The sequence below is a fragment of the Micromesistius poutassou genome (genome assembly GCF_964030765.1).
Source record: "Micromesistius poutassou genome assembly, chromosome: 12".
NCBI lineage: Eukaryota > Metazoa > Chordata > Actinopteri > Gadiformes > Gadidae > Micromesistius > Micromesistius poutassou.
Window position 1 is genome coordinate 4,708,248 of NC_140282.1, and position 12,380 is coordinate 4,720,627.

General features: G+C 45.3%; 1 protein-coding gene across 1 annotated transcript; it reads left to right on the forward strand.

The window, feature by feature from the left end:
• Window positions 1-1,665: 1,665 nt before the first annotated feature.
• LOC311356271 (synaptotagmin-9-like) lies at window positions 1,666-11,713 on the forward strand (the record flags this gene model as incomplete). Its single annotated transcript, XM_084476035.1, has 7 exons — window positions 1,666-1,813; window positions 4,752-5,259; window positions 5,652-6,207; window positions 9,400-9,520; window positions 9,618-9,789; window positions 10,241-10,370; window positions 11,651-11,713. 7 exons carry the CDS (start codon window positions 1,666-1,668, stop codon window positions 11,711-11,713), a joined length of 1,698 nt encoding a protein of 565 aa, XP_084332161.1.
• Window positions 11,714-12,380: the final 667 nt, after the last annotated feature.

Below are 12,380 nucleotides of genomic sequence, written 5' to 3' on the forward strand. Positions count from 1 at the left end.
ACGACACATGCATAATCAACAGGCCCGCGGAGGTATGAGTGTGCATATTGTGTGCAGTTTATGCCCGACTGATTTGTGTTGCTATTTAGCCTCTCAGTGAAATCCCAATTGGTTTTCTGATTGACAAGGGAAAAGTTCACACACACACACACACACACACAGACACACAGACACACATACACACACATAAACACATGCAAACACACACACACACACACACACACACACACAGACGGACAGACACACAGACACAGACACACATACACACACGTAAACACATGCAAACACACACACACACACACACACACATACACACACATGCACGCACAGACACACAGACACACACACACACACACACACACATATATATTGAACAACTATATGCAACAAGTAATGCAGACGTCAATCACTGAAAGGAACAGAATACCTCTTGTTATTCCAAATATTGATATTTAGCCCCTTGAGAAATATAAAATGGATTATGTGCAACAATAAACTTTATACTTCATTATTAATAAATCATGCTAATCAAATAGAGATGATGGAAAAACAGAACAACGACAATAGGCTTACATTAAAATGAACACTATCTTATAGCTTCGATATCCCACGTTCTCTCTCTCTCTCTCTCTCTCTCTCTCTCTCTCTCTCTCTCTCTCTCTCTCTCTCTCTCTGTTCTGCTGTCTCTCTAAATGAGGATGACCAGGATTACCCACCGGGAACTCTGAAGGATCCGAAAGGACAGCTCTCTCACCAGCGATAAGCATCAGCAATTATCCGCACCATTCAACCAATATTCAACCCTCCTGACAGTGATGGATACCTTTGTCGACATGCATAGTCCTAGGCCTACATGCTTATCGCTCTTATTACACAAGCAGGCTACTCGATAAACTCTCAATCTTGAAGTAGGCCTATAAGATGAACTCTGATTTCCCATAAAGTGGCGTAATAATACAGTGGCCTATTATTAGAATTGTAGCCTACGTGGTGAACGCGTGGCTCGTGTTACACGCGTCTGATTAAAACCCCAAAATGACTGAGCTACTACAGGAGCTGCTATTGGCGCACTAGTGCGCGGGTCCGTGTGTGGTAGTTGGAGCGCGTCGCTTCAACACCTGCACAGCACTCGGCGCAGCAGCATTCAGCGGCGACGCGTGGATTCAACCGGTGGCACATCTGTGACTCTGTGGGAGAACCGAGGAGTTTCATTATAATTTAGACTTTGCTGTTTAAAGTAATCCATTTCAATGTATCGGAACTGCTGCTTCGCCTCAGGATTTCACGAGCGATCTTCCTTTTTGTTCCTGACACCTCACCACGATGCCTCCTCGTATCCCCGGCTAGCTGTGAGGTTACGTGCTTGTGAATGAGCGCTTGACACACACACACACACACACACACACACACACACACACACACACACACACACACACTCTCTCTCTCTCTCTCTCTCTCTCTCTCTCTCTCTCTCTCTCTCTCTCTCTCTCTCTCTCTCTCTCTCTCTCTCTCTCTCTCTCTCTCTCTCTCTCTCTCTCTCTCTCTCTCTCTCTCTCTCTCGGTGTTCGGGCAGCAGCGGTGGCGGACGGAGCGGTGTGTGGCACTGGTGCGGTGTGGTGTGGTGGTGCCTCCGAGCCCCTGCATTTCTAAGCATGCTGGTGGGAAATGCCTGGAGACATAGATTATGAGATTTGTCAAACGGCACTAGAACTTCTGTCCGATCTTTGCTCGAGAGGGGAAGTGCAGAACGACCACTGCCTGGATTTCATCTACTATTTCCGAGACCTCGCCAGGCCGCGCCACACGGATTCAGGTGAGGAGGAACCGGTCCGCTGCATGGCCACTTCTCAACCTGCATGCCACTTAAGAGATAGTCCGCCTATAGGGGTACTCCTATCAACCCAAAACGCCGAACAAATAACTTGTTGCACTGTTAAGGTTTATTTTTATTTTTATCGAAGCATTTCAATCCTGTGTTTGCTTATGGGCTTTGAATTGTGCCCCATATAGGTCTTTTAATTGTTATTTTTATTTTTTTATTTTGATTGGTAAATTGGTCCACTAAGCTACTTCATGTGGAATAGCTTTACAAGTCTATTTTTTTTTATTTTGGTCTCGATATTTGTAAGGTCGTAGGCACTACTACACATTTTAATATTTAATTCATTTCTGAATGCATTACCTTTAATGAAACCATGTGATTGTGTAGGCAGCAGCTTGGGGGGATGGGTGTCGGGCGGGGGGCTGGGGTTTCATGCTTATATGTCACTGCTTCTTGCACATTCCTTTATTTGTGCATCACTTGACGTAATCATTGCCTTGATGCCTACCTTCACACTGACAGCACGGTCCCTGCAGAATGCGTGTCCGAATATGAACCAAAATGTGGCCAATAAGGTGCTCGCTTTTCTGCAAACCAATGCACTGAGACCGGCTGGTTGAAAACCAGTTCAAGCGGCATCATTTGTTAATCCCACTACCGCCCATGCTGTGCTCGCCCCCCCCCCCCCCCCCCCCCCCCCCGCTGGCGAAGGGTCGACCCCAGAATAAATCGTTTCTACGTGGGGTTCCTTTCCTCGTGCACTTTTAATGTAAAGAATGTGTCATAGCTGGCGTGGGTTATCTAACTCAATTTGAGAACGAGGGAGCACGCCACGAGCTGTGGTGAAATATGTCACCCGGCTGTGTGGCAGCAGGCAGCCTTAATTCAATGCCCAGGAACTGGAAGAGAGCGCAGGCGCTGGGAGAATGACTGAATCCAATTCCAGAGACATGAGCCAGATTGACCATGAGTGACTGTGTGTGTGTGTGTGTGTGTGTGTGTGTGTGTGTGTGTGTGTGTGTGTGTGTGTGTGTGTGTGTGTGTGTGTGTGTGTGTGTGTGTGTGTGTGTGTGCGTGCGTGTTACAGTTCTTTACAATTCTATTTGAATCCGACTTGTATTGATTCATTTATATATGTGTCAATCATTCCCAAATATCAGTGATATTAATAATTTATGTATCATATTAATGTTATTTTAAATGACTCATATAAGTCGGAGGGTTATTTATAACAGAGACTCATATAGGCATGGTATGGCAAAGTTAAGAGAGCAAATATTGCCTATTTTTTCTGAACAGGACGGCTCCTCTTCAGTACCCAATATATGCATCATTTCTTAAATGACTATGGCCTTCTGTCCATTACTGTAGTACATACCTCTAGTGAGCAGACTCATAGTTAACAAGATTCCAGGCCTTCCACATGCATGAAAACGATGTGTCAGGCATGTATGCGATGGGGTCAGACGCAAACACTTCACTCGTTCACGGTTGAAGTTTCTAAATATTGCGTGCTTGGCGATGGTTGACCTCTGCTTCTTACTAAAACTTTGATGCAGCGGGGCTCTAAATTTAGATCACGCCTCTGTGGAGGGGCTGCCTCTGTCCATGAGCTTTATAGGCTGTGTCTATAGAGCATTCAGTCCCGGCCTGTGTGCAGGGCTGTCTGCCAAGGTCCCTCAGGTCTACATAATCAATGATCCTGGTCCTTCAACCTTAGAGACATTCCTCCGGAGCCCGCAGGTAGACGAAGGCTCACGCCGATTCCCGTGCATCCACACAGCTTGCTACTGAAATGAGCCCCACGTCGGATGCTTCCATGTGCATTTTAACATCAAAGCATTTTGGGGATGTGTAGTGGTTATGTGTTCCCAATGTGGACCTAATGACATCTTCAATCTTTTTTATTATTATTATGATTGAACAGGTCAGTGGGTACATCAGATACCTATTTAGATATCTTATGTTAATTATCTCACAGCCCCCCAGATGGACCTAATGACATCGTAAATCCTGGCTATTATTATGACTATTTTATCAATAGGTTATTTATAGATTTTGTGATATGTAGTTTGTGTTTTTTTTATCAATTTGAATTACTATGTCCCAAATCAAATTGTCTATATTTGTACAACTTAATTAAGTGTTGTGCTTGCTTTAAGGATGAAATCATTAATGATGAAATCAATAAAGAGAGACATGAAAGAATTTCAACAATGGGTACATCAGATATCTATTTTAGTCAAGGCAAGATGAGGCACGTGTTTTGCACATGAAAGGTAATTGTCTTCACTTTTTTCTTAGAGGTACAATAAAAAAAAAAAAATCTGAAAATGAATCCTTAAATGCTATTTCTCAGCTACCACATTACCTCTGGTTAATTGTGTAGAACACTATGATCTATCAAGCAGTGGTATAAGAAAGTTATGCATCTGCATAAGCAAGCCTCCAACACATCTCAATTGTGTTGTCCTAAATTTCTTTCTCATAATATCACAACACTATGAAAGCAGCCGTGCATTTTCTCTCACAAATATTCAGGTCTCTTCTTCCTTCAAGACCACTTCACGTTCATACGTGACTTTACAGGTCATTAGACAGAGACTGACATAGGATAATTATATAAAGATTGTTCTACTAAGAATTTCCTCACCGGGTGCGTTCCACAGAACATAAAGTACAAAGTGGTTCAGCGCCATCCCATCATTTTGTTCTTTCACTTTCCAGTACAGAAAAAAAAACAGAACGGGAAGGGAAGCCATGCTGTAGATGTCAAACCGAGAGCTATTACATTACAATTCCCAGAGCAATAATCTTGACGTGAAATTACTCTCCTCTGTCGCCAGCGATCATGCCTCTGCTTCCTCATCTGACACCGAATGACTCAAAGGTGTCTTTGCTGCATCCCTGTTGATTTTCATCCCGCCAGATATATCGGTGAGCCTGCTCTCCCTGGTGGTGACGGCCTGTGGCCTGGCCCTGTTCGGGGTGTCCCTCTTCGTCTCCTGGAAGCTCTGCTGGATACCATGGAGGGAGCGCGGCGTCTCGCTCCGCACCAAGGAGTCTCAGGGCCACTACAACCCCGCCATGGCGCCCTTGACCCCGCACAACCTGGCGCCGCGGCAACCCGTGTACACGGCCGTGGACCCGCCGCCCCACGTCCGCCGTGAGTCCCGCGTGACGTTCCCCACCCCCGCCCGCGAGCCCACCCCCGTGGCGTCTGTGGTGTCTGTGGTGGAGGCGCCGCCCACGCCGGTGTCCCCGCCCCTCGAGGTGTTGCCCGTCCCGGAGGCTGCGATGAAAATCAGCCACACGTCTCCGGACATCGCCCTGGACGCCCAGTGTAAGACCCGGGAGAACGGGGTCCACACCAACCCCCGCATACAGAGGCAGACCACCGAACCGCCCCCCTCTGGGCGGACCATGGCAGAGATCGGGTGAGTGTGCGGTCGATCTGAGGTCAACATGCTTACCGGTGGTGATGTCCATTGTGTGACGTCCAGACAAGGCCCTTTTTAAAGGAGACATATACCACCGGGTGTAAGTGGGTGTGTCCACCTAGACATATGACGGATAGATTAGCAACGTTTGCTACAGTCCACTGGGTAGGCTGGTAAACTGATCTATCCAGCACACATCTAGGTGGACACGCCCACTTTTGATGTCAGAAGAGGCCGATTTTAAAAAGAGTCTTGTCACGTGATATAAACTGATGTGAAGCGCTTTGGCATCCCTCCTATGGCTTTGATCTTTGAACCAACGAATATCACGTTTGTTGTTTGCCATTTTTCCCTTCGGTTTTCCCCCCCATCATCCACCTGTTACGCAGACAAGGCCCCATCCGCAGACACATGAACCTGTCCAACCCAGACTTCAACGTGGCCCAGTTCCAGAGGCAGGACTCCCTGACCGGCCTGGGCCTGGGTCTGGGGCGACTCAAACCGGAGCTCTACAAGCAGCGCTCCCTGGAGGGGGAGGAGGGGGGCCGCCGGGGCGGGGGCTGCGGGCGCCTGAATTTCATCCTGCGCTTCGACTGCGACCTGGAGCAGCTCATCGTCAAGATCCACAAGGCGGAGGGCCTGCCGGCCAAGGATTTCTCTGGGACCTCTGACCCCTACGTGAAGATCTACCTGCTGCCCGACCGCATGACCAAGCACCAGACCAAGGTGCACCGCAAGACGCTCAACCCGGTCTTCGACGAGGTCTTCCTGTTCCCCGTGGCGTACTCGGAGCTGCCCACGCGCAAGCTGCATTTCAGTGTCTATGACTTTGACCGCTTCTCGCGCCACGACATCATCGGACAGGTCGTGGTGGACAACTTCCTGGATCTGGTCGACTTCCCCCGGGAGACCAGACTCTGCCGAGACATCCAGTATGTCTCCACTGTGAGTAGGCAGATGTTTTTTTTTTTTTTACATCTAAAACGTATTCATAAATGTATGAGAATAAGGATTTGTCCCACGACTAATTCATTACTATTTAGTCATTTAGTCATTGAGTGGAGACACTTTTATCAAAAGTGACTGTGGATTAAGATACAGGACATTAAAGAGCAAGTATTAGGGATATTAGGGATATCTCAAGGATGCCTGCATGTAGGCTGAGGACAAAGGGGATCTCACCCGGAATCCCTTTTGGCTGGGAGTTGAGCACCATGCCCATAATCATGTCTCGTGCCACAAGCCTTACTGAGGAATTAAGTTGATATTTTGTCACGTCTAATGTTAGCTTGAGCTGTAAAACAAGCTATTTCCCCAAATGAACATCTTGATGGTTGCAGAGAAATTGTTCAATAAATCGGGAAAGAGGAATTAGATTACCAAAAACATTCATCACAGAATAAATGTGTCTGAGAAGCTCTTGCCATGTTTTTTCAACATGCTTATTTTATTTTCAAAGTGATCATCAAAAAGTCACCTCATTTGGATCTTGTCTTTTCCGCCAACGCTAATACATCCTGTAGCATTTTCCCATTGTCATTTTTGTACAATATTGCAGCCAATTATTACAGGGTCAGAAACATAAATCATCAATTGAGTTGTCTTTCTGCATCATCATCGTCACAACATTGGCCTCAAAATTAAAACAATATTTAAACGACTTCATTTCTCATTCATCACAGAGGGACGCTATGTGTGCAGAGATTTGTGTGTGTCGTGTGTGTTTTTCCAACCCTTGTTTGATTGTTATTAATATATTATTAATATACACCTGACTGCCTTGACACCTCTTTATCCGTGTTAATCTAGATAATCCCATCATCTTTATCCCTTTAGCCTCCAACAGAACAACTGCTCTAATGTCATTTGTTTTAGGGCTCTGTGATGTTTGATCACGTACTCACGACTCATGGGGGCATTTACGCACTAACAGTAATGCCAGTGACAGTAATGGGCTGCTAATCCCACTGTGCACCGTTCACGACACAGAGGGCCAATGAGAAATGCCATGAAGACGTGATTGAAGAAGACCTTTGACACTTGGTGTAGACATAAATAGACTGGTAGAAAGGATGACAGCAGTGATTGATGTGTGGACCATTGTCAAGTTACTGCAATATCATGACGGATGTATGGATAAGACCCTGGAGTGTGGAGCAATGAGGAGATAGATGGTTATGGTAGAGGCATTCAGGGCCATGACCCATGAGAGGACCAGAGGTCTCCGTCTCCAGAATGTGGCAGTTATAGCAATGCCTCGGACACTGCTGAACTCTCGCCTCACAGACCCATATAACACTTACATCGCAATGTGGGAAAGCGTTTGTGGGACAATGCGTGCAAAACAGGAACACATTCACAAACTATCTTGCAGGCACACATGTGCTTGGGCATCATGGGTTCAATGGACCGTTGATTGTCTTGTAAAGAAATCTGCAAGCAAAGTATAAATTATGGATATTATCCTTCCATGTTTTGTGTTATGATTAGTAGTACTAAAGTAGCAATAAAATATTATATAAATACATAGCATAGCAATGTTTATATGTGTGTGCTTGGTCTCATTGTTCGGTAATCTTGCCATTAATAGAGTTGCTTAAATCCTCTAGATTGGTCAGGGGGGAGTATGAGCCCTGCAATCTAAAAACTACTTTTAATGAATCTAAATGCCAGTGTTTCCCTGAGGGAGCCATTCACTCTGGTGAAGTGTCCATATGGGCACAAGATAATCCAAACTTTACTTTTTCTACTTGTAATACTCTTAAACAGACACCTGGGTAATGGAGACCTGCAGTTTGAGAATATAACCTAGACCTGATGATCTGAGTCTAGCACAACCAGTAATCTTCTTTAGTCATGTAATGGTTTGACAGACTTTCGGTACTACGGATTGGCCAAGTCGATTTGAATGGAAAAGTGTTGCTTGTGTGCACAAATGTTTCTACTCTGCCGAGGGATATCAGTGTTGAAGGCGCTGAAAGCGATTCCAGTGTTTTTTGCAGCTAACACTCCCCTCCCTCTTCCTCATGTCACCACATGTTTTTCCACCAATCGAGGGCCACAATGAAATATATACACGTTTTGCATTACTCTTTACGTCTGTTCCTTGGAGTGCTGGAATCGTAAGCTTTGCCTGTTCTGCCATTTTCAGTAAACACTGAAATCCTGTAGCCTGTGCATGAGCGTGCAGAGCGGACCGCCTCTTTTTGGAGATCTGTCCGGGATACCAGAAACTATTTTCCTATACTGCAGTGTTGAGAGACCTGGAAGACCCATCCAAACACTCTATATCAGTGGTGTTGTCTACCAGAATATAGAGCTATTTAAGCTATTTATTTGTTACATATTGTAACAAATAAATACAGTGCCTTTGGGAGTGTATACATCTTACTAGAACAATTGAACCATGTGAGAGAGCACTGGCTCGTCCGTTAGAACGAATCATGTAGCATTATGGTGGGCAGATTCTTCATGCTTCTCACCGCCTTAGTTGAGTTATTTTCAGCAAAGGTGATAATTGAGTTTTTGCATTTCAACAGCAGAACTTCCAAACACCATTTTAATCTTAGAGCATTTGCTACAGGGACCCTTTCCTCAATTGAATGTTTTCTGGAGGACTCTTGATTGGTACCCTTGCTCATATTTATATACGTTTCCAAACAGAAGGGTTGAGATTTGAATGTTTTGAACTTGGTTTTCTAGTTTAACCATGGGATTAGGGAATGCATTTTCAATAAGAAACCAACAAAAGACCACAGTTTTCACAGTGGTCGTGGATGTGGCATGAATTATTTCATAAATAATTATGCAAATGTAGCACTGTATTTATATTTTGGAAATGTCGTGGCTTATACATATATATATATAGGATATTGGATTATATATATATATAATCCAAACATAATGCATGTAACCCATAAAATGCAATCATACACATGGCAATCAACATTGCAATCACATCTGTTTCCATTGCATGACCAGCCAAAGTCAGTAAGCCCGTCCTGTAACCATTAATTGCTTTAAATATCTTTACAGATTGCTTGATTGTGTTGAAAGCCTTTGTGCAGCAGAATGAAAGCCTAATCACGATACTCAAAAACCACATGAAGCCGGGTTAATAAGATGTGCTTTTTGCAGGATAACGTGGACCTGGGCGATTTGATGTGCTCCCTGTGTTACCTCCCTACTGCGGGCCGACTGACCATCACCATGATAAAGGCTCGCAATCTCAAAGCGATGGATATCACTGGGGCATCGGGTAATGATGGACACCTTGCCTGTCCTTTTTCCCTCTCATTATACCCGTGAGTCCTATTCCGAGTGTTTTGAATCAACCACCGCGTCTTCTCATTCAGATCCGTACGTCAAGGTGTCCCTAATGTGTGAGGGGCGGCGGCTGAAGAAAAGAAAGACCTCCACCAAGAGGAACACACTGAATCCCGTCTACAACGAAGCCATCGTTTTCGACGTTCCCCCTGAAAACATAGACCAGATCAGCCTTCTGATTGCGGTGATGGACTACGACCGGTGAGCGGCGCCTGGAGATAACTCTGCTTACGCTCACATCAACCACTTCCCTGCCTTTCCCTCTCTGATAGTCCCCGCCTCAAAGCTGTTTCTCTGGGGGTCGGTGGGATGTTTGAACATCCTTCAAATGACCGGCTAGCAGTGTTGTGCTTTTCTTTAGCCACCAGATCCCCCTTAAACCTTGTTAAGCTGTTTATCTCTACCGGAAGTGCATTCTCACGTAGTCAGGGTTATGGGTAAGAATCCCACTGAAGTCACCCCGGCTAAGAACATAATGCACTCACGGTACTGTATTAGGATAAAAGCATCCAGCACATGGCCTTTATTATGATTATTACATCAATATGTCCTTGTCACGCTTCCCTTTGCAACACTAACTGGTCCCGTCCTTGCTGCTGATGTTAATGGAGTTGTTTCAGTTGTTTGTTTGTGGGTGTGCTGTGTCCTACAGGGTGGGCCACAACGAGGTGATCGGTGTGTGTCGGGTGGGGAACGACGCAGAGACCCTCGGTCGAGACCACTGGAGTGAAATGCTCACTTACCCCAGGAAGCCCATTGCCCACTGGCACCCTCTCGTTGAGGTGAGAGTTAGTGTGTATGTGTGTGCATGCATGCGTGCGTGCGCGTGTGTGCATGCATGTGTATATACTTTTGTCTGTGTTTGTGTGTGTGTGTGTGTGTGTGTGTGTGTGTGTGTGTGTGTATGTGTGTACATTTGTATGTGTGCATGCGTTATATAGCTTGATGCATCACTACCATCTGGGGGAGGGGGGGAAATCGGTACTTACCAGGCACTAAAAAGGGCTGTAGCCTATCCTATTCTAGCTGATATGTAATGAAAGCTATTACTGTGTGTGTGTGTGTGTGTGTGTGTGTGTGTGTGTGTGTGTGTGTGTGTGTGTGTGTGTGTGTGTGTGTGTGTGTGTGTGTGTATACTAGACTATACAAACAATTCCCATATCTCAATAAAATGAATCTCAGGACTCCAAAAGAAACACTTTGCAATTGTTTCTCCGTATTCATGTAGAATCACCGACATCGCTCACAAACACACACACACACACACACACACACACACACACACACTTACACACATTGTATTTTTCCTCTGTGTGTGGGGGGGAAGGGGAAGGCGGGGAAGATCCATGAAGGGGCTTGATATGACCTGAGGTAAAGGCAGTGGTGAAAGGTGGAGAAGAGGGATTGTGAGAAGCAGAGAAGCAGAGACACAAGCAGGCTGAGCAGTGGAGTGGTTATGACCCTGTGCACTCAGCCTGCAATAATGGCTTTATTGTGCGCAGCTCAAAGGAACAGAGAGGTGGAGACGATTGAGGTGGCAGTGAAGACCCGTGAAGGAATATATATCAAGACCGGCCATCAAGTATTCTGTTTCGGTGTTCCTCCATTCTCAATTCTTACAGAGAAAGAGAGAGAGAGCGATAGAGAGACAGGGAGAGAGGGAGAATGCGTGCATTATTTATATTAGATTTTTTCCAACACGTTGTTAGAGTTATTATGACGCGTGTACAATATGCCTGTCTGTTCGAGTGGAGCGAACCCCTTTGAGTGGTCAGTGGCGTTGTGTTATTGTCTTAACAATTGAAGAGATTGATATTTCAATGCAATCGAATAAGAGAATAGAAGAATATTGCGTCATTTATATCATTCCCTGTGGGTTAAACCGTGTCGTCTAATATTTGAGTGTCATTGTGTTTTGTGAACTTTTAACTTTTAGTTAATAATTCATGGGACCACATCACACTCAAATGTGTCTCACATTTCTACCACACGTCCATTTGATTTTGGGAAAGAAGGAAATGTCCACATGTTTTTGATGATGTCATTGCTTTCATCTCCGCAGTACCAAGGGACCAGTAGCCAGGGAGGGTCCTGTAATTCCCTGAAGACCCCCCCGTCTCCGTAGCCTACAGGGGATGAGACCCGGCCAGGTCCAGCGAGTCCTTTGGGGGTCCGTGGGTCACGGTTCTCACCGAGGACTGCCACAAAACTTATGGAGATGACACCAAAACTGAGACGATGAGGTCCGCTCTGCCGCCCTCAAAGCTTTGCATGGAGGGCCAGACCGGTTTAGTTGCATGTTGTCGAGTGACTAACGAGAAATGGATGTTTTACTTTTTAATTTTTTCCTTTCCCCGCAAATGACAAGGCTGTTTTAAAAAAAGAAACCTGTTCCTGAGCTGAGTTGTTTGTGGTCTGTTTTCTACATTGTCCTGCTACATGTGCTAATGGGGTCTGTCTGCGCAGTGTATTTATAGCCAGTTGAAATGCCAGCCATTCACTCTGGTGATCTGTCGGTGCATGAGGTTATGGTTTGATCTTTTATCTTCTCTCTGTGTGTTTGTTACCGCTCCTAATTTTGGAAATAGAATGTGGCGTTTTTGTCAGTTAATCATAATATGCGCTGGCGTTTCCTTTCTGCACCTGTGTGTGTGTGTGTGTGTGTGTGTGTGTGTGTGTGTGTGTGTGTGTGTGTGTGTGCGTGTGTCTAAGTAAAATATTCCAAATGGTATTAGTGATATTGTTATAAAGTTTGGTGGTAATCCACAGTGATTGCCAGTACAGTTGTTGTC